Below are 24,071 nucleotides of genomic sequence, written 5' to 3'. Positions count from 1 at the left end.
CTTCATTCCTTCAGCAAATAAACATTGTATTCTTACAACTATTACTGAGAAACCATATAAGAATAGAGTCAAACAAGAAGGTTAAAAGTTGAACCAGCTGCCTATTCATTTGTACTCCCATTCATTCTCATTCTCTCCTTCTCCCTCTCACCTCCCATAAATCTTTAAATAGGTGACAATATACTTTTTTTAACTTTCTCATCTTCTAGCATCATTTTCTACTTTCCTAAACTTCCATTGTTTTTCTCACTTGCTTTATGAGAGGTAAATGTCAATCATATATGTTTTTACATCTCTTCCTTCCCTATAAGAATACTAGCTCCTTCTTTCTATAAAGTTGCTATAAATATCTGTGTACTTTGTATAAGGTAACTATTTCTGTTTCTGCAACATGTATTGATCCCAGTTTAAGACTGGATTTTCTACTTGCTGTTTTTAAATCTGAACTTGACTTCACCATCAAATGCTTGCCCTCTTCCTTCTGCTTCTCAATAGTAAGTATTCAAAAAAATTTTTTTAAATTTATTTGGCTATGTATGCCAGGTTTTAACTGTAGGACATGTGATCTTTGTTGCTGTGTGTGGGCTCTTAGTTGTGGCATGCAGGATCTAGTTCTCTGATCAGGGATCAAACCCAGGTCCTTTGCACTGGGAGTGTGGAGTCTTAACCACTGGACCACCAGGGAAGTCACTCAAGTATTCTTTAACTTCTATTTTAAAGGGATCTGTACCCCTGAAGAGAATAAGCCAATGATACCCTACTACCAAAAAATACCCTAGCATGAACAGCAATTATAGATATCTTTGATTATTTTAAGATTATAAATTAATGGATTTTTACAACATTTATTTCTTTATTTTTTATTCATTTATCCAGCCGCTTATTTGGTAATGTTTGTTGTTAAAATAAGATATTAAGGTTTTTTTTTAATTTTTTAAAATTTATTTTTGAATCAAAGGATAATTACAGAATTTTCTTGTTTTCTGTCACATAGCAACATGGAATTTATTTATTTTTTATTGGAGGATAATTGCTTTACAATGTTGTATTGGTTTCTGTCATACATAAACATGAATCAGTCATAGGTATATATATGTTCCCTCACTCTTGAACCTCCCTACCATTTCCCACCTCATCCCACCCTTCTAGGATGCCACAGAACACCAAGTCGAGCTCCCTATGTTATTCAGCAACTTTATTTCTTTGTTCTTTTCTAAAGAAATGTTCATATAAAGATATGTTCTACATGTAATTCCTCTAACTTCTGTCAACTAGAAAGGATAGAACATTTCTTTTTAAAATCCCAATAACAGCATCAGGGATATTCCACATAAGTAGCTAATTGGCCAATTGTACCTGGTATTAATTAACCACCTCATGTCTTCAAATGATACAGTTAAGTTTACTTTTATAGACTGTAGCTACATAACATATAGAAGTCTGTATGGAAAACACAGTTAAAGGAAGTATAGAGCCAAAAGCCAGGGGCTGGGCAGGCGGTGGGGGGAGGGGATGAAATTAAATGAATGTATGGATGTGAAAATTGAACTGTGAAGAAAGCTGAGTGCCGAAGAATTGATGCTTTTGAACTGTGGTACTGGTGAAGACTCTTGAGAGTCCCTTGGACTTCAAGGAGATCCAACCAGTCCATTCTGAAGGAGATCAACGTTCTTTGGAAGGAATGATGCTAAAGCTGAAACTCCAGTACTTTGGCCACCTCATGTGAAAAGTTGACTCATTGGAAAAGATTCTGATCCTGGGAGGGATTGGGGGCAGGAGGAGAAGGAGACAACAGAGGATGAGATGGCTGGATGGCATCACCGACTTGATGGACATGAGTTTGAGTGAACTCCAGGAGTTGGTGATGAACAGGGAGGCCTGGCGTGCTGCTATTTATGCGGTCGCAATGAGTCGGACATGACTGAGCGACTGAACTGAACTGAACTGAACTGAGTACTGCAGAAAAAGTCTTCAGCTATTTCTGGTTTCAGGTCTTATTGGAGGAAATTAACTACAGAAAGTGAAAGTGAAGTCGCTCAATCGTGTCCGACTCTTTGCGACCCCATGGACTGTAGCCCACCAGGCTCCACCGCGCATGGGATTCTCCAGGCAAGAATACTGGAGTGGGTTGCCATTTCCTTCTCCAGGGGATCTTCCCGACCCAGGGATCAAACCCAGGTCTCCCACATTGCAGGCAGACGCTTTAACCTCTGAGCCATCAGGGAAGCTATGAACATCTACATATACCTCTTCACCATCAAGAAGGTAAATTTAGAATGTCTATCTAGCTATTAGGAAACACAAATTCACTCTCCCATAATCCTTAATCCTGAGTTCAACCTTCAACCAGTGGTTTCCAGAGTTCAAATATTACTTAAAGCATCAACTGTGGCTTGTGAAATATTGATGTTTAATCAAAATACAAGAAAATAAACTTTAATATTTAACGTGAGAATAATACTGAATCCCTCACTGGATCCATAGCTCCAAATGGTATAGGAATTATCTCAAGGGAAAAGTGGGGTATTCACAACCCATGTTTTTCTCACTGTCAGTGTACTACAATGTATTTGCAGTAACAAGTACTTGGTTATGTGAACTTACAGGCTATTTGACCTAGTTTTAGCTAAGTCAGTCCTCAAAACAACAACAAAATAGAAAAGTACCTTTAAAAGATTCCTGCAAAGACAACATATTGAGGATAATAAGATAGTACCAATAACACAAGTACAGGGCAACAAGAAAATACTAGATTGTTGTATTTCCTACACAGAAGTCTGAGCCTTTCCTCAGTCATATCATGTGTTAAAAATAACAAAAATATAAGGCTAATAAGAAGCTGGTCCCACAAGATTAAAAGTTACTAATGTAAAAATCTGAAATTATCAACCATCATTGATGACTCTCACTTTATGTGCACATTGTACCTAAAAATATATAGCTAATGATAGTGAGTGCTGTGTTGTGCTTAGTCGTTCAGTTGTGTCCAACTCTTTGTGACCCCATGGACTGTAGCCTGCCAGGTTCCTCTGTCCATGGGGATTCTCCAGGCAAGAATACTGGAGTGGGTTGCCATGCCCTAAAGCTACCTCAAACTTACAGACCATTTAAAATTCAAACATCTAGAGCATGAAAGAAGCTTTTTCTATTTTCTCAGCAATAAGTAGAATCATGTGATATGCAATCCAATACTTAGTGAAATTTTGTAAACTTAATGACACACATTTAGAAGCCTCTCGTTTGTTTTCTTTCTTTAATAGCAAAAGACAAAAGGTCCCATGACATTGGAGGAACACTTGGTATAAGAAGCTGAGATAATATATGCAAAACAACATGGTAGTAAACTAAAACACATTATTTTGTCAGCCAATACTGTCAGAAGGCATATAGAAATCACTGCTGAAAATATGCTAGAGCAAGTATTAGAAAAATTACTCAGTGTGGGAGGTTTATCATACAGTTGAATGAAAATACAGCTGTTTTTCCTTTTAAACAACTCAGCTTATATTATTTACTAGATTGTTTCAATAATAAAGTATTAAAACTACATTTCTTTGAGTCACTAGTGGAACAATCCGAGAAAACATATTGCCAAAATAAATGATTTATTTAATAAAAGGATGTTTTATGAAAAAACTGTAAGTGAGAAGCACTCCTGAGTAGGGAAGTTTGCCCCACATATAAAATCCAAACCACTGCAAGAAGTTGAAACCAAAATACATTAGAATGTAGGTTTTTTTTTTTAATTAATAAAACAAGATATTTAAAATAGAGCAGAATATTTACAATATTTTAAAATGAGATAGAAAGTGAGAATGATACATGTATTTTACAGAGAGATTTCTGGCTATCTCAAGACAAAGATTTTTAAAACTTCTGAAATTTCACATGATGGGCATTTTTCATTCACAAAAGGACAAGCAATCCCTTAATAATTTAACAGCTGGTGAGAAAGTAACTGCTTCAAATGAACCTCACTGAAAAAGCCACACACTGGCACACTCAACTGCCAGGTAGATCTCCTTCATCCTTTCATGACTCACCTCTTCCTCCTTCTTCCAAGCATCAGGTGCAACGTCTGCAGCAGATATAATTAGATAAACATGGGGATGAGGGTCTACACATCAAGCATATAGAAGGAAGATGCAAAGGGCCCATGTCCCTGATGACATCTAGTGAAGCCCGTTTTTCAAAACCCATTAGAATCCATTTATTTGCAAATATAAAAATGCAACACTTCAGATAAGTTTCAAGAACAACTGACTGTCATTAAGGGAGATGGTTCAGTTCAGCAGAAAACCTTAGCTCGATTCATGGATTGGAATGAGCAAAGTTAATACTATGATTTAATAAGTGTAACTAACAATGTTCTCGTTCCACTTGGACCTATGTATTGTCAGATTTATGTTTCAACTATAAGAGACATTAAACCAAGTATCAAAATAAAATGGACTTAGAACTAAACCTTCTAATTAGTCTTTTTTTAAACAAGACATAAAAAATAATAACACAATGACATTGCTCTCACTAAAACAGTATTAATCATGTCAGCAAAGGCTTTTACACCATTAATAAATAAACTCATTTAAAATCACCTAAAAATCTTGTTCTTTGCATGTTCTTATCCCTTTCTATGTCTGTACTTTATACAAAGTACTAGTACATACACATGGGTATATTTTTTTTAGTTAAAACATGTTTGGGTTACTTGCTCAAATATATATTTTTTCTAACAGGCTAGGAAATCAGAGAGTTTAGAGACTATTACACTAGTCCAGACATTGACACTTTTTCTGTAAAGGGCCAGACAGTAAATGTTTTAGGCTTTGCAGGTCACAGGGACTTTGTCACAACTACCCAACTCCACAGTGCAAAAGGAGCCATCAACAATATGTAAACAAATGGCTGTGGCTGCATTCAACAAAATTGTGTTTATGAACACTGAATTTCACAATTTTTCATGTGCCCTGAAACAGTCTTCTTTTGATTTTCTGCAACCATTTAAAAGTATAAAATCTATTAAAAAATATAAAAAGTATAAAACTCATACAAACTAAAACCCCAGAAGCTGGGATAGTGTCTTTGTCATTTTTATGTTCCCCTGCATCTAACAAAGTATCTGGCACTCAGTAGAGAGTTGTCAAGTAAATTTCTCCATGACACAGAAATTTGTCTTCGCTTTTTTTCTTCTATTTTTCCCCACAATTGTGTGCTTAGTCACTCAGTCGTGTCCGACTCTTTGCAACCCCATGGACTGTAGCCCACCAGGCTCCTTGATCCATGGGGACTCTCCAGGCAAGAATACTGGAGTGGGTCGCTATGCCCTCCTCCAGGGGATCTTCCCAACCCAGGGATTGAACCCAGGTCTCCCACATTGCAGGTGGATTCTTTATCATATGAGCCACCAGAGACAGTAGGGATTTTCCCTAAGTTGTTCTCTGCTCTCTCTCTACTCAGAGCTTAACAGCACCTGGCATATAGAAGGCATTGGACCTTGATGAATTAAGTCATTCAAATTCTGAGAACCCTTTAATGTCAAAAAATTAAAACTCTGAAAACTCAGAAGTGACACTGGGTCTCATAGGATATTCAGATTTTCTGTTTCCTCCCTGAGCCCTTGTGCTGGGTTAAGTACTCACAAAAGCCTATTCACAGCTGTCTTATTACCATGGAAACCCTGTGTTTACTTGCTTGTCTCCCTGACTAAATTCTGAGCTCTTTGGGGGCAAGGGAGGAATTGCATTAATCTGTGTGTACTTCCAGCAGGTAGCACATGACCTGGCACACTGTGCATATCAATACATGGTTGTGAAAATGCCTTCACAGCAAAAAAAAAAAAAAAAACACTAGTGGAACTTTTCAAACAGAAAAAAAAAAAAAAAACCTCTTTAAGGAACATTTCTATGTACAAATCAGAACAGACAGAAGCAATGAATTGTGAAGTTTATTAGCTACAATTAGAGAAAATTTGCAAACCTGTTTCCTTTAGTTTCTCTTCCTGGACTTCTAGCCTACTACTCCCTCATTTGTGAACCTTCAATGAGAATTGTACTTGGGAAGAAAACTTAAAAGTGACCCAGATTTAGTTACCTTTGAGATCTATTTATGGGGTGAGTTTTACTCCTCCTTTATATGCTTTACTTGGGAGTGAGTGTGTTTAAGAAAATAAAATGACTAGATCTGATGCTGGTGTTTTCTCAGTCTAATGACAAGGAGTAAAGATATTGGAAATATGAGTATAAAAAGTGGAAAGTAGGCTAAGAAGACAATTTCTAAGGATCTAGCCATTCCTGGAAACTGTTTCCATGCCCTATTATAGATTTTGAGTCCTATGCCACCAATAACTGTTTTATAGTAACTTGACCTTTAACTAAAGTTACTTATGCTGAGAGCGAGCTTCCCCAGTGGCTCAGCAGTAAAGAATCCACCTGCAATACAGGAGATGTGGGTTCAATCCCTGGGTTGGAAAGATCCCCTGCTGGAGGAAATCACAACCCACTCCAGTATTCTTGCCTGGAGAATTCCATGGACAGAGGAGCCTAGTGGGCCACAGTCCATAGGGTCGTCAGACACGATTAAGTATCCACACGCTTAGAACACTAAAAGGTTCTCATCCAGGCTAATCAACTCCTAAAAGACTGGTGTTGGGTGACAAAGAAAGCCATGACAGCAGTCACGGACAACACCTAGGGTCCAAAGTCAAACTGGCTCTCAAAACTGATGAAAAGCAAAAGTGAGAGAACAAACTGAAAACCTTTGGGATTCTTTATAAGAGTTCTACCACATGGAGTATAGGACAGACAATTTAGTATTTATTGCATATAACTACACTCTCATTAAATTATGCCAAAATGCAAAATACATTAATGTAAATTGCTGAATAGAAACAAAGTATAAAACATCACATTTGCATTGCCTTTAGTAACTGAAATTGAGGGGCTTCCCTGCTGGCTCAGTGGTAAAGAATTTGCTTGCCAATGCAGGAGACACAGGTTCAACCCCTGATCCAGGAGGATCGCACATACCTTGGAGCAACTAAGCCCATGCACAATTTCTAAGCCTGTGCTCTGGAGCCCAGAAGCCATAACAAGAGAAGCCACCAAAATGAGAAGCCCACACACCACAACTAGAGAAGAGCCCCCACTTGTCACAACTAGAGAAAAACCTTGCAGTAATGAAGACCCAGCACAGCCAAAAATAATAAATAAAAATTATTTTAAAAAATGACTGAAATTGAAATGACGTGTGCCTAGAAATTAATCACAAATTATCACTAGCCTCATCTTTTGTACACAATTAAACTATTTATTTACCTATATAAGAACACAGTTCTTATAGACATATCTATAGGAATCTAGTGTGACCAGTGCAAGCTGGACATCCACTCAATAAATCATTGTACTAGCTAAAACAAATTAAATTCCAACTTGAACTTCCAAGACATCTCTATATGTTTATTTTTAAGCTTAAAATGGAAATCCCCTATCCTCCAAGCCAAAAAAAAAAAAGAACAGTTGGATACAAAAGGGCAATAATATTCAAAAGTAAACGGACAGTGTCCAGACGCATTTCTCTCCTTGCTCTAATTAATTCAGTTTGGATAAAAACGAGCTATTGCTACTGAACATTTAATAATCCTTAATTGGTATACTCAATGTACAAAGACCAGCTCAGTTACTCTCAGTAAACTCAAAGGCTAGGATATCCTAACATGTTGAATGTTACTCAATTACAGCATTATAAATTTCCTTATATTTAAAATGGAAGAGAGGAGATATTTCACCAACCTTAATTACAGACAACACAAAATGTCTGATTAACTTGAGAAACACGATGAATATGCTGCTGCTGCTGCTACTGCTGCTAAGTTGCTTCAGTCATGTCTGACTCTGTGCGACCCCATAGATGGCAGCCCACCAGGCTCCCCCGTCCCTGGGATTCTCCAGGCAAGAACACTGGAGTGGGTTGCCATTTCCTTCTCCACTGCATGAAAGTGAAAGTGAAGATGCTCAGTCGTCTCCGACTCTTAGCAACCCCATGGACTTCAGCCCAACAGGCTCCTCGGTCCATGGGATTTTCCAGGCAAGAGTACTGGAGTGGGGTGCCATTGCCTTCTCTGCGATGAATATGAACCTCATTCAAATTTGAATTTGGGGTTAAAAGTGATATGTAATATTATGACAATTCAGTCATCTTTTAAAGTTACGCTCCCCAAAATGTGGAAGAAATATTCTTGCTTTGATCCGACTACCTTTATCCACTATGGAAGATTTCAAAACATGACTGGGCTGAAAAGGGGAACAGGAATCTTAAAGAGCAAGTATAATTTACCCCATGTGGGTAATAACAAAAATCATATAAAAACAAGTGTGGTTTTTTTTTTCATTCTTAAAAGTTTTAATTAAAAAAAAAAAAAACACTTTCTAATCGTAAATTAATAGGCAAAGACTACATTTCAAGTGAAAAATCAAGTTTTACAAACTATTGAAGACTGCTAATAAACAGCGTGTGCTCCATGAAATAAGCAATCATCTAAAAGTTTCAAATTTGGAGCTTTACATCTGTCAGCAATAGCCATTGGTACCATTACTCCAAAAATCTGCCTATTACTTACTTCCTTGAGCAGCCACAATACAGAACCTGGCATATCAATGCATAACAGATGTCAGTGTCAGTGGTACATGTGTATGTGCATGCTAAGTCACTTCAGTCTTGTCTGACTCTTTGTGATCCTATGGACTGTAGCCCATCAGGGTCCTCTGTCCATGGGATTTCCCAGGCAAGAATACTGGAGTGGGTTGCCATGCCCTTCTTCAGGACATCTTCCCAACCCAAGGACTGAACCCATGTCTCTCTCATCTTTTGTGTTGGAAGGCAGGTTCTTTATCACTAGCACCACCTGGGAAGCCCCAGTGGTACATTAGTAATCACCTTTGACTGAGTGGATCACAACAAACTGTGGAAAATTCTTAAAGAGATGGGAATACCAGACCACCTGAACTTCCTCCTGAGAAATCTAAATGCAGGTCAAGAAGCAACAGTTAGACTGGACATGGAACAACAGACTGGTTCCAAACTGGGAAAGGAGTATGTCAAGGCTGTATATTGTCACCCTGCTTATTTAACTTAGATGCAGAATGACAGGCTGGATAAAGCACAAGCTGGAATCAAGATTGCTGGGAGAAATATCAATAACCTCAGAAATGCAGATGACACCACCCTTATGGCAGAAAGCAAAGAAGAACTACTAAAGAGCCTCTTGACGAAAGTGAAAGAGGAGAGTGAAAAAGCTGGCTTAAAACTCAATATTCAGAAAACTAAGATCATGGTATCTGGTCCCGTCACTTAATGGCAAATTGATGGGGAAACAATGGAAACAGTGACAGACTTCATTTTCTTGGGCTCCAAAATCATTGCACATCGTGACTGCAGCCATGAAATTAAAAGACTCTTGCTCCTTGGAAGAAAATGTATGACACACCTAGACAGCATACTAAAAAGCAGAGACATTACTTTGCTGAAAAAGGTCCATCTAGTCAAAGCTATGGTTTTTCCAGTAGTCATATACGGATGTAAGAGTTGGACTATAGAGAGAGCTAAGCACTGAAGAATCGATGCTTTTGAACTTTGGTATTGGAGAAGACTCTTGAGAGTCCCTTGGACTGCAAGGAGATCCAACCAGTCAATCCTAAAGGATTTCAGTCCTGAATATTCATTGGAAGAACTGATGCTGAAGCTGAAACTCCAATACTTTGGTCACCTGATGCAAAGAACTGACTCATTGGAAAAGACCCTGATGCTGGGAAAGATTGAAGGCAGGAGGAGAAGGGGACAACAGAGGATGATATGGTTGGATGGCATCACCGACTCGATGGACATGAGTCTGAGTAAGCTCTGGGAGCTGGTGATAAACAGGGAAGCCTGGCGTGCTGCAGTCCATAGGGTCGCAAAGAGTCAGACAGGACCGAGCGACTGAACTGAACTGACCTCAGTAGTAAAGTAAAACCTAACTGTCTGGATCTTTCAGTTAACTGGACTTGTTCCAGGATTTTACTTGGCTATAAAGTGTCAAGTTATTTTTGAAACGAGCTATTAGTAGCTAAATAAAAGTTACAGTAATCAAAGAATTAATATTTTCTTTAAAAAAATCTATACTAATTTCATATTGAGCCCAATATTTCCCTATTATCTACATCTACAAGCCTATATGGGGAGAACTGCTGCTGACAGATATGATCCTCATATAGAACAACAATTTCAATTATCAGAGTAATGAGGATTTATTTGAATGTTGCCTTTTATTATTTAAGCCTTTCACCAAAAGTTTCACCAAAATATATCATCACCCAGAAATCCCAAATAATAAATTATATTGCAATTTTTACATATTTCTTCTCAAGTATCCCATACTCTATTTCTGTGTATAATGTGCTATTTTATGCAATTATTTTAAATGCTTCATACCTCAAGGTATGTTATCCTAAAACACATACAAGGTGTTTGGGCCCAATGGTCTAAACTTCTGTAGTTCTCTAAAGTCTAAAATATCTGGTAAGAGGAATACCACAACAAAGGATGAGAATCAAGAGAGATAAGATTGTCATAACAGCCATCAATTACATCATTGTAACAACATCTATCACATTATTTGTTCATGGAAGGACACCCACAAAAGAATTTTAAAAAAGGGAAATTTCATATCTAGAAATTGACTTCTATGTTTTAGAAACAGAAAGACTTCAGACTGTTAACTCAATCAACTTTGAAAACAGCATTTTAACAGTTTTCCATTAGTAAATTGCAGGCCTCCTTCTTTACAAGTAATGCTTTATAAAAAGCAGTAACTTGTAAAAATACAACTTTCCATCTCAAGTTGATTTTATCTGTGAGGCAATGTACCTCTGAGTTGCCTTCTACTTCCACTGAGTATGTGTGCAAGGAAAATGTACAAAATTTAAATTCAGCTTAAATGTAAAATTATTAAAGATAGAGATTACCAAAATGCCAATGTTTTAGATTTTTGTGTACCTAAATTTAAGTTCCACCTCAACCCCTTATTAGCTTAGGCAAGTTACAGAACCAATTTCTTTACCCTCTTCCTAAGCCTTAATATGCAAAGAAATAGAGGAAAACAATAGAATGGGAAAAATGCTGGGCTGGAGGAAGCACAAGCTGGAATCAAGATTAGTGGGAGAAATATCAATAACCTCAGATATGCAAATGACACCACCCTTGTGGCAGAAAGTGAAGAAGAACTACTAAAGAGTCTCTTGATGAAAGTGAAAGAGGAGAGTGAAAAAGTTTGCTTAAAGCTCAACATTCAGAAAACTAATATCATGGCATCTGGTCCCATCACTTCATGGGAAATAGATGGGGAAACAGTGGCTGACTTTATTTTTTGGGGCTCCAAAATCACTGCAGATGGTGATTGCAGACATGAAATTAAAGGACTCTTACTCCTTGGAAGGAAAGTTATGACCAACCTAGACAGCATATTAAAAAGCAGAGACATTACTCTGTCAACAAAAGTCTGTCTAGTGAAGGCTATGGTTTTTCCAGTAGTCATGTATGGATGTGAGAGTTGGACTATAAAGAAAGCTGAGTGCCAAAGATTGATGCTTTTGAACTGTGGTGTTGGAGAAGACTCTTGAGAGTCCCTTGGACTGCAAGGAGATCCAACCATTCCATCCTGAAGGAGATCAGTCCTGGGGGTTCACTGGAAGGACTGATGTTGAAGCTGAAACTCCAATACTTTGGCCACCTGATGCAAAGAGCTGACTCACTGGAAAAGACCCTGATGCTGGGAAAGATTGAGGACAGGAGGAAAAGGCAACGACAGAGGATGAGATGATTGGATGGCATCACTGACTCAGTGGACATGGGTTTGGGTGAACTCCCGGAATTGGTGATGGACAGGGAGACCTGGCGTGCTGCAGTTCACGGGGTCACAAAGAGTTGGACATGACTGAGCGACTGAACTGAACTGAAGCCTTAATATCCTTATCTGAAAAATAGAGTATAACTATGTTGCCTACTTTGCAGCACTGTCACAAGGATCAGCTGAAATAATACAAATAAAGTATTCAATTACATGCTGGGCCCATAAGTGCACAGTAAATGTGAGCTACGATAATTCATAAAATAAGTTGTTCATTTAATCTGATTATAGTCAAACAAAAGATAATAAAGAAAATATATAATGTTTAATATACAAGTAGACTTCTCTCACGGAGAAGGCAATGGCACCCCACTCCAGTACTCTTGCCTGGAAAATCCCATGGACGGAGGAGCCTGGAAGGCTGAAGTTCATGGGGTTGTTAAGAGTCGGACACGACTGAGCGACTTCAATTTCACTTTTCACTTTCATGCATTGGAGAAGGAAATGGCAACCCACTCCAGTGTTCTTGCCTGGAGAATCCCAGGGACGGGGAAGCCTGGTGGGCTGCCGTCTATGGGGTCGCACAGAGTCGGACATGACTGAAGTGACTTAGCAGCAGCAGCAGCAGACTTCTCTCAAAGAAGAGACACAACCCTTTAAAAGTTTTTTTTTTTTTTTTAATTGATCTTTTGTTTTTACTTTTAAGCAAACCACAATTCTCTGATTTCCTCTTCCAACATTTCCATGGAAGGAAAAATTATCATTTGGACAATGTGGCACCAGGTTGTACCTTTCTTTAACGTTTATGAATCCACAAGTAAATCTTTTAAAAAACATGTCACATTTAAAGAGGGATGTGGTAAACTGCTGATGAAATATTAGAATTAATATTCAAACCACAAAACAAAAATTCTATAAAAGGTTTGAAAACACTGTAAATGCTGTACACAAATTTAAAAATTTAAAACAGCCAGGAATCATTTTTTGTTTATGGCTATCATCACGTAAAATGAATGCATGTAACTGAAGCAAATGAGCAAATGAAAAGGGTAGTAGAGGAAGATATCAAAAGGGTCAAATTGTGAAAATGTTAGTCACTCAGCCACGTCCAACTCTTTGCAACCCCTTGGACTGTAGCCCACCAGGCTCCTCTGTCCATGGAATTCTCCAGGCAAGAATATTGGAGTGGTTTGCCATTTCCTTCTCCAGGGGATCTTCCCAACCCAGGGATCGAACCCAGGTCTCCCACATTGTAGGCAGATTCTTTACCACCTGAGCCACCAGGAAAGTCCTTCAGAAAGGTAAATTGGGGATCAAATCATAGAGGGCCTTACTCTTTTAAGGATACTGGTTTTTGTATCCTGGAGGAATTAGGAAGCCATAGGAGAGATTTGAGAAGCTATAGAGAGATTTCAGAAGCTATGGAAAGATTTGAGAACCCAAATGACATGATGTTGTCAGGTTTTAAATGGGTAATATTTGAGAATACACTGTAGAGGGTCATGGTGGAAGCAGGGAGACAAGTGAGGAACTCTGTTAATCATAATAGCTCTGCCACTCCTGTAGCAGCCTAGGTGAGGCTTCAACTAGTATGGGACCAGTGAAGGTGGTAAGAAATGGTCAGCTTTTACAAGTACCTTACTTTGAGGGTAGAGCTTATGGGTTTCCTAGCAAATTAAATGTGGAATGTGACAAAGAGAGAGTAATCAAGGATAATCCTAAAGTGTTTGGCCCAAGTAACTGAACAGATGGATATACCATCGACTGAGAAGGGGAAGACACCAGGAGGAGCAAGTCTGGAGGAGAATATTAACAGCTTAGTTTTTTGATATGGTACTTTTAGAAGTCTAGTGACCATCCATCCAGGGAGAGTGGCTGATTACGAAATACGATTATGAGAGTCTTGATTTCAGACATGAGGACTAAGCTGGAGATAAATTTGAAAATTGTGAGCATACAAATGGAATGTAAAGCCATAGAATTAGTTGCAATAACAAAAAAAGATAGTGTAGAGAAGAGAAGATTCCAAGGACTGATCCCCAGGCCCCTCCAACATTTAAAAGTTGAGGACACTAAAAGGAATCAGCAAAGAAAACTGAAGCAGCAGCCAAAGAGTTTGGAGAAAAACAAAATTAATGCCCCAGGGGGGTAAGGGGAGGGAGATGTATAACCAACTGCATCAACACTGCTGGTAGGTTGGTTAAGATAAGAACTGAGAACTGAATATAGGGCTAGGCAGCATGATTTTTGGTGACACTGATAAACCCCATTTTGATAGAATGATGGAATAGAGGCTAGATAGAGTGAGTTTAGGAGAGAAAGTAGGATGAGAGAAATCAGAAGCAGTGAATATAAACAAAATTATTAGGTGTTTTGCTTCAAAGGAGAGTAAAAACTGAGCAGCAATAGGCTAGGGGCATAAAATCATGAAAAAGTTGTAAAGTGAGATAGCATGTTTGTAAGGTGCTGGGAAGGGCAGACGACAGAGGAGAAAATGATTGGAGTAATGTCCTTGAGTAGGTCAAAAGGAATGGAATCTTCTACACAAATGGGAGGATTGAAAGATGAAAACTTCATCTATGGTGACAAGGAGATATGGTGGTGGGAGTCTGTGGAAGTTCTCTTCTGATCACTTCAGTTTACTCATGAAATTAGGCACCAAGATCATCAGCAGAGCATGAACATGGGTAAGAGTTCTGAGGATTGAGCAGCAAAGTAAAGGTGTGAAATAATCATCGATAAGTATGGTGGAGGGAATGGAGTAGGGACGTGTAAGATGACTGAAAACAGAAGGGCCTACTTGGAGCTTTAGAAAAGAAACCTGTTTCAGAATCATTAATAAAGCATCACTGGATCAGAACAGGAAAAACCTGGAGGACAAGAGGAAGACCAGATAGGAGGCAATTTTCATAGTCTGTGAGAAAAAATCAGAGAGGGATATTGTCTAAAGTAGGGTAAGAGCAGCTGGAGGACAACTGTGGAAAAAGATGTCAAAGTCATTGCAAAAGCAGAACCAATGGCATTTGGAAAGCAATTAGAAATGACAGAGGAAACAAATGGCCTGGAAGACGGCCCATAATTGTTGAGTTAAAGTAAACTAGAATATGGCAATGCCACTGATTAACTCAAAGAACTATTTTACTTCCATAAAAATTAGTAACCAATTTGTCAGCAGATTAAAGGAGTATCATTTGAGTGAAATCTGAGTGAAAATAAGAAGACTTTAAAAAAAAAAAGATTAAAAAGTTTGATTAGTGTCAAAAAATGTTTGTTTCTATTGTTGTTGGTTGGGGTGATTAAGACAAGACAATCCCACTGCAAACTGAAGGGCAGTCTAGGTGATCAGGAAATATTGGAAACTGAAGAACAGAGCTTTATTTGATAAAGGAATGAAATACAATAAATATTCATAAAATTATTTTTATAGAAAACTTTATGCCAGGCATTATTCCAGGAATATCATCTCCTTTAATCCTTAAATAAACCATATAATGTAGACACTATTATAATTTTGTTAAGAGTTATGGAAAATAAAGTGCTGAGAAGATGTATCATGACTTCACAGGGTAATGTGATTAACGGCACAGCCAGAACTCAAACTCAAGTCTGAATGACCCCAGAGTTCAGCTCTTAACCACTACACAAACATACCCTGTAAAATTAAAGGCCTGGAAAAGGTAGTATAGGTTGTTTACCTTTCGAGAAGAATTTTGGGTTAAAGATCTCAGAGGTGGAATCATTCCAAAGAATGACAGTCCAAAGTGCTGTCATGCCTAAAATTGGCTAAATACATACATGCAGAGGTTAGAGTTCAGAAGACCAAGGAACTAAGGGCAAAAAAGCAATGGCAAGATTATCAATGTAATAGTAGAAATCACCAAAATGAATAACAAGGGAAAGGTTAAAAGGATAACCAGGTGCTATCATCATCAAGGTCAGTCAGCAGATAATAGACCTTAAAAGACAAAGGGTTATTGAAAGACCATTCAAGGAACATGGCAGGAAGGTCTGAAGAGAGTGGATATGTCAGGACTTGTGTCATGGGAAAAGCTGGATGTCAGCTTTGGCTAGACAGAAAGGGCATTAAAGGAAAAGTATAAAGATAATTCCTTCTTTGGAAGGAATGATGCTAAAGCTGAAACTCCAGTACTTTGGCCACCTCATGTGAAGAGTTGACTCATTGGAAAAGACTGATGCTGGGAGGGATTGGGGGCAGGAGGAGAAGGGGACGACAGAAGATGAGATGGCTGGATGGCATCACTGACTCGATGGACGTGAGTCTCAGTGAACTCCGGGAGTTGGTGATGGACAGGGAGGCCTGGCGTGCTGTGATTCATGAGGTAGCAAAGAGTCGGACACGACTGAGCGACTAATCTAATCTGATAAAGGGAATTTGTTTTTATTCAACAACTTTCAATGAATAGTGGGATTGGGTGTTAGATAGGAACAAGATATTCCATAATGGGCAGAGTAGAAGGGTCTAGATTTTCAGTATTCTTTTTTTTTAATTTATTTAATTGAAGGCTAATTACAATATTGTAGTGGTTTTTGCCATACACTGACATGAATCAGCCATGGGTGTATATATGTTCCCCATCCTGAGCCCCCGTCCTACTTCCCTCTCTATCCCATCCCTCAGGGTAATCCCAGTGCACCAGCCCTGAGCACCCTGTCTCATGCATTGAGAACCTGGGCTGGCGATCTATTTCATATATGATAACATACATATTTCAATGCTATTCTATCAAATCATCCCACCCTCACCTTCTCCCACAGAGTCCAAGACTGTTCTATATATCCATGTCTCTTTTGCTGTCTCGCATATAGGGTCATCATTACCATCTTTCTAAATTCCATATATATGCGTTAGTATACTGTTAGTAAACAGTATACTGTTTTTCTTCCTGACTTACTTCACTCTGTATAACAGGCTCCAGTTTCACCCACCTCATTAGAACTGATTCAAATGCATTCTTTTTAATGGCTGAGTAATACTCCATTGTGTATATGTACCACTGCTTTCTTACCATTCATCTGCCGATGGGCATCTAGGTTGCTTCCATGTCCTGGCTATTGTAAACAGTGCTGTGATGAACATTGGGGTACACATGTCCCTTTCAATTCTGGTTTCCTCAGTGTGTATGCCCAGCAGTGGGATTGCTGGTTCATAAGGCAGTTCTATTTCCAGTTTTTAAGGAATCTCCACACTGTTCTCCATAGCGGCTTACTAGTTTGCATTCCCACCAACAGTGTAAGAGGGTTCCCTTTTCTCCACACCCTCTCTAGCATTTATTGTCTGTAGGCTTTTTGATAGCAGCCATTCTGACTAGTGTGAGATGGTACCTCATTGTGGTTTTGATTTGCATTTCTCTGATAATGAGTGATGTTGAGCATCTTTTCATGTGTTTGTTAGCCATCTGAATGTCTTCTTTGGAGAAATGTCTATTTAGTTCTTTGGCCCATTTTTTGATTGGGTCATTTATTTTTCTGGAATTGAGATGCAGGAGTTGCTTATATATTTTTGAGATTAATTCTTTGTCAGTTGCTTCGTTTGCTATTATTTTCTCCCATTCTGAAGGCTGTCTTTTCACCTTGCTTATAGTTTCCTTCATTGTGCAAAAGCTTTTAAGTTTAATTAGGTCCCATCTGTTTATTTTGCTTTTATTCCCATTACTCTGAGAGGTGGGTCATAGAGGATCCTGCTGTGATGTATGTCAGAGAGTGTTTTGCCTATGTTTTTCTCTAGGAGTTTTATAGTTTCTGGTCTTACGTTTAGATCTTTAATCCATTTTGAGTTTATTTTTGTGTATGGTATTAGAAAGTGTTCTAGTTTCATTCTTTTACAAGTGGTTGACTAGTTTTCCCAGCAGCACTTGTTAAAGAGACTGTATTCTCCATTGTATATTCTTGCCTCCTTTGTTAAAGATAAGGTGTCCATAGGTGCGTGGATTTATCTCTAGGTTTTCTACTTTGTTCCACTGATAGATTTCCAGTATTCTTAACCTCTTATTTGGAGATCTTTGAAACTCTTTTAGTCCTTAACTCAAAATGAATAGATATCCACACACACCAAAACAATTGCCATGATAAGTGGAATAGAACTAGAAATGAATAAATCATGAATCAGGATCTCCACTTCTTTGATCAAGCAAATCCATCCAATATGGCCTGAAACCTCATCTCTCCTCTTACTATAAACTGCTGAAAAATCAAAATATTATATTTATTATCTAAGAAATAATCTAGACCACAAACTAGAACGTATTTAATATAAAAAGCATGCTAGAAAATATAGATGGTATGACTATGGATAATAAAACAATCTTGGAGGAATTATTCTGTCTCCTCTATGTTTTGTTTTGTTGTTTTTTTTTTACAACATTGTGTCCTCTAAACTCTACTTCATATACCTAACATGATACTTTATATTGTTTTCAGAGAACTGGACTTAGGCCTGTTTAGCTTAATAGGAGAGAAACACAAATTAGGTAGTTAAAAAACTGATCCAGTGTGCCACAGACTACTGAATAACAGAGAATGAAAATAAATAAGACAGCCCCTGCTTTTAGGAGCTCATAGTGGAAGAGACAAACATGTTGTAGCTCAAAAAACCAGATACTTTCAAAAAAAATTTTGTTATATCAACAAGTTTCTGGCCTCTCCTTTATATGATATAAACACAGTCCATACAAACAGCCCTACTTCCAACCCAGTGCTATGCACTTGAAAATTATAACAAAATCAGGGTGTCTAACTTACCATCATTTTTTCAAATAAATCCAGTACTTCCTTTTCGGACAAATTCAAAGATCGTTCATCGTATAATGGCTGAGCAGCTGGAAACTCATTCATCGCAACTTGAGAATCAAGAGGATGTTGGATAAGAAGTTTTTCCTTTTTCACAGTAGATTTTCTGAAACTTGTAATTCGGTCACGCTGCAAACAGAAAGGAAAAAAGAAGCCCTAAGGAACAGATCAAGAATCACCAACATCAGGAACCAAAACATCAAAATGGCAGTTAGTATAATATATATTATTGTCTTTTTGACAAAATGTTATTTTAAGCAGCAAGCTCCACTTAGAGACTGTACTACTGTGAAACCTTGAAGTAGCTCAATAGCCTCAGAAGTCTAGGGGGTGAAAAGTATTCCTCAAAAGTGAAACTTAGGTCCTTGTCATTGCTGTTTTGCACAGTAAATAGGTGAGAAAAGTCTGATCTCAAAGTCATGTGGTGGTTTGAGGGAGAATGTGTCTTTGGCACCAACTTTGAAACTATGAGGGAAGAAAAAGAAAAGGATATTCAATTCTAAGGGGGAAATTATACTAACATTTCTGTTCTTCAAAATGCCAAAATAATTGTGACAAGTATCTATGAGCACTTTGGCAATGTAGTGGTAGAATATAATGGTTAAGAGCATGGACTATGGAGCCAGACTCCCTGGGTTTGAATCTGCAATTCACTAGGTCGGCTACCCTGTGCAAACTCCTTGGTCTCCAACTGTCTCCTCATTTCTAAAATAGGGTAACAAGTTAATACATATAGAAGGAAGGAATGAAGGGAAGAGAAGAGGGGAGGGGAGAGAGAGAAAGCAAGAAAAGAGTTATTGTGAGATCTAAAAATACACATGTAGTGTACTTAGCTGCTATTTATTACTATTGCTGTTTTTACTATTATTACCCTCACCTTTTCTTCCCTAAAAGGACCAACAAGGAAGCAGAACAAAATTAAAAACATTATCTGTTCCATTTTCTGGAAATATAACACAAACAGAAATATCTTATTCCTAAAAACAAAACTATGAAGAACTTGCCACTTTATAGATATTGACTCAGAACCATTGATTCCATGCACAATCTCTTATAATTAGCTTGCAATTTCACATAAAGTGAGTTAACAACTCCAGTTGCCTGTAAACAGGCCATTCTGTTTTGAACCACAGCACAGTGAACATCAAAAATTAGTAATGACCAGAAAACTGAATGCAACTCAGTTTTATTCTGGTTTCTGTTAAGAAGCACATGCATACTGTCAGCTCATGTCAAACAAGCAGATATGTTAGATAGGACGTCAGTGCCTGTCACTGCCATGTTACCAAGTGCTTATAAATCACTTCAACAATACAAAGCATCGCAGACGTTCTTACCACAATGTTGTCAACTACTGTTGACCCATATTAAAAAAAAAAAAAAATCTGTGATTTTCATTCAAAGAACACTTTTTTTTAATAAAAAGTATACTTTGAAAGAAATATGAGCAGTTTTAAGCAGCTTATTTAGGATTCCAAAAATGATCTTAGTACATGGTTGCTTACAAAGAGATTATGTAAATCATATTTTAGAGGTGGGAAGAAACGAAAAACCATCTAGGTTGACTCTCATTTCACAGAAAAAGTAACTTGCCAAATTGACAAGTCCCTGGTTCCTAGCCCAGTGGTCACTGAAGATTCACTTCTTCAAATCACCTTCTATATTTTCCAATTTTCTTTTAAATTTGAAAGTCTTTGAGGAAAATTAAGTTGGATTAGATATGTAGTATATCTTCAAACAACTCAAGAAAAAATATTAAGCAATCCCAAATAAGCTGAGTACATAACCAAGAATCAAATTTTACTAAAAGATATGGTGGACATAAAAGCATTTAAATATGCAATCAACCATTAAATTAACATATTTCTATTCCTTTCCCTTTATATCACTTAATATTTACTTTTGCAGTGCTGGCTTGTTTATACTGAATAGCATTATTTACATATATATTTGATCTTCCACTATGCCATTCACTTCGATCTAGAAAATTGGCTTTTGCTTTCAGCTATATCTTGATAAGAAAATAAAATTAAGCCATATACTTTCACTTCCTTAAATCATGAATAATATTCTACACTATTTGTAGATAGGTAATTTCACAGAGAAAAAAAAAATGACACTGCTTAAAATACCTTTTTTTAAAAGTTTAGCTATTAAGTGAAGTCGCTCAGTCATGTCTGACTCTTTGCGACCCCATGGACTGTAACCTACCAGGATCCTCCGTCCATGGGATCTTCGAGGCAAGAGCACTGGAGTGGGTTGACATTTCCTTCTCCAGGGGATCTTCTTGACGCAGGGATTGAACCCAGGTCTCCCGCATTGTAGGCAGATGCTTTACCATCTGAGCCACCAGGGTATTAGGTATTAAAGGGCACACTTAAATTTTAAGCCCATAATTTTAATAAGTTTTACAATAGACTTAGCTCAAAAATACTTGAGGATTTTAAATTTAATAGCACATTTCTGGCTAACACAATGAACTTAACTTCCTTTCTATTTTAAATTAATTTCCTTTACTGTTAATATTAATACTTAACATATTCAGGGTCGATTTACATGGCTACTGAAAAAGGAAACATTTGTGCTTTCCAGAGTTAGATTTATATAGGTTTTTTAATTGCTTAAGGTATGTATCAGGATGGCAATATAGAAATTATTTTGAGATCTCATAGAGTTGTTTCTTTTTACATTCAAAAAAAGAAAAGTCTGATTTTTTTGCAGACATCTGCTGTTTTTTATTGACAATTCTTCCATCTACTGTACTTTATAAACATCTAGACTTTTCACATTGTTACATATATCAATGCTTTAATGTCCACCCACTTTAATAAAAAAAGCAACATGCATAATATAATAACATGCTACTAAGTCCACCTTACCACATCATCTGCCAAAGTTTTTATTTGAATATTCTATTAAAACCAAAAAAAAAAAAAAACTGTCAGACAAGAGACATTTACAGATCAAACAAGAAAATATCTGAATGATTCTCATTTTTTATCAACTAAAACTCTTCAAAAAGAATTAGAAAATTTAAATATATCATATAAACATAAAAATTCTTTACAAGAGAAAAAAACTTTTTAAGGATTAAAAATGACGATTTGGTGGAGGGGGTGTCCCTTTGTTTTACAAGATGACTCCCAAATTCTCAAAGTCAGATTTAGATCACATATCATTACTACAGTGTTCAAATGTGACATAAGATATAACAAAGTCATAAGCCCTGTCAAGCTTTTTCAAAGTTTTAGCATGAATAATCATATTTTTAAGTGACATAAATTTTTTAAAACCATGAACAATAGGAAAAATGTCACATTTAATTGTAGTGAAATACCATGAAACAGCTCAGTCTAGAACTCAGTTATGGATAGATATTTATAGAACACTTTATAAATATTCTAGATAACATTGAACTTACCGATTCTGTTAATATATGCCCATTTCTCAAAACCTCCAACACTTTTTTTTGCACGTGGTTTTCTACCTCTAACGTTGAGAATCATTGGAAATGGTACATTCCAGTTTAGAAGATACAGTGACTAATTAAAATTACCATACAGCATATATAGGCACAACTACTTCAAGATTTAGATACAGCAAAATTACAATAACAAAAGAGGAGCACGAAAGCCATTATATTATATAAATATGTTGAAGTATGTTGAAGTGCTAGTTAAGAAATTTGATTAGGAAAGAATCAGATTTTTAAAAATCATGTTAGGAACAGAAATTAACCCTTCTACAACATCCTATACATTTATTTCCTACAATAGAAGCTGAATGATGTACATCATGCATGCTCACATCCCTTTTAACTAAGAAAAATATGTGGCTCGCTGGTGGGAAGAATTCTAGTAGGAGTTTTAAGTGAGAAGTATTTGGTCACAGGGTCTCATAAAATCATCTTCAAATACCACCAACTAAATGATATTAAAGATCATCCTCCCCTCCATCAGTTGGGACAAATATGCTATTATACATGTAGTTCTTTTTCTACTTTTAAGCTGTTGATTCCCTCAAGGATTTACATAACTACATCTTTGTACTATGTCTTTATCACATCCTGCTGACACAAACCCCAATCAATCTTTGCTGCCTATAAAAAAGAAAGTAAGGGGGAGTATTTATATCACAACTGAAGCCTTTTTAAGAGAAATCAATTCACCCTAAGACTATCTCTACCTGGTAAGTTCTCTTTAATTTTCCCAGTGGGGTACAGAAAACTGTTTTATGCACAATGACAAGCTTCATGATTTTCTGTAATGCAAAATCAGAGTGAGAAATGTCAAAGTCTCAAAAGTGCTGCACTTAGCCTGCTACCTGTCCACCTGTGTTATTTATTAGTTATACTGTTCTTCAAACAACCACTGCTTTTCTTTTTTTTTCCATCCTTTGGGATTATAAACTCAAGATTGGAAGCATATATGTATCTTCAAAGTAAGAATGTAAATTCAGGGGAAATAAGATTTAATTTAGTCAGTTCTCTAAGTTAAGGTATACACATGTCTTGAATACTTTAAATCTGTATCTCAATTGAATATATGTTGACAGTTTAATTGTGGGGGACAGAAACAAACAAAAAACATTGCTAGCAATATTTCCACTTTGTCTTACGGGAAGAAACTTTAGTTCTCTTCTCCCACCCCCACTCTCCATTTTGAAATTATCATTTTTTATCCATATTAAATTCTATTATATGGAGTTAGACACTATTAAATTGGATGAAATTTGAGATAATATGATCAAAACCTCTCAATTTACAAATGATGGAACTGAACCTTGTGGAGGCTAAATGACTCAACCACAGACCACAGATATGATTGTTACTAGATACTAACTCTTAGTCAATGGTCAATGGCCTCTTCAGTTGGTATAATTAAGCTGTAGGATATTAGGGTTGAACTACTGAATTGAAACAGTTCATGGTAATCTAAAATTCACAGATATGTCCCAAGCCCTATTAGTTTAATTTTCCTTTGGGTAACTTCCTTTTGTCACCATTAACAGAAGGTCAAGCATCACCTCGAAGAGCATTCCCCTCCAACCAAAGTCTTTGCCTAACACATCTTAACGTATCATCTACTGAATTCACTTTAACCAATATATACTAATGTTCTTCAATCAGCTATTCTTCATATACAAACTAAATATAAATTTAGATTCTTTGGTCTTTCATTATTCTTAATTGCTAATTATACCTTAATACTGCCACAATTGTAAGAATCAGAGCTCTTCTCTCAGATCTGGAAGGTGGGTAATAGGAGGGCAAATATAGTAGCAAAAAGTGAGTAGACAATTAATAACCCAGCGGAAACACTACATAAGCCCAAAGGATGATCACAAAGGGTCAGGACAGACTTTCAAAAAGAAGGGTCGCATTTAT

At 37.0% G+C, this 24,071-nt stretch overlaps 1 protein-coding gene across 1 annotated transcript in view; it reads right to left on the bottom strand.

Moving 5' to 3' along the window:
* Positions 1-3,242: 3,242 nt before the first annotated feature.
* Positions 3,243-24,071, bottom strand: part of DIAPH2 (diaphanous related formin 2) — a 76,630-nt gene continuing 55,801 nt past the window's right edge. Inside the window, 3 exon segments of the mRNA NM_001083789.2 lie at positions 3,243-4,078; positions 18,638-18,814; positions 21,565-21,597. Of these exon segments, the coding sequence (NP_001077258.1) occupies positions 4,040-4,078; positions 18,638-18,814; positions 21,565-21,597 (249 nt within the window). The 3' untranslated portion in view covers positions 3,243-4,039.

The sequence above is a fragment of the Bos taurus genome, chromosome X, assembly GCF_002263795.3.
Source record: "Bos taurus isolate L1 Dominette 01449 registration number 42190680 breed Hereford chromosome X, ARS-UCD2.0, whole genome shotgun sequence".
In the NCBI taxonomy this organism is placed as follows: domain Eukaryota; kingdom Metazoa; phylum Chordata; class Mammalia; order Artiodactyla; family Bovidae; genus Bos; species Bos taurus.
This window is presented reverse-complemented; position numbering and strand designations above follow the sequence as displayed.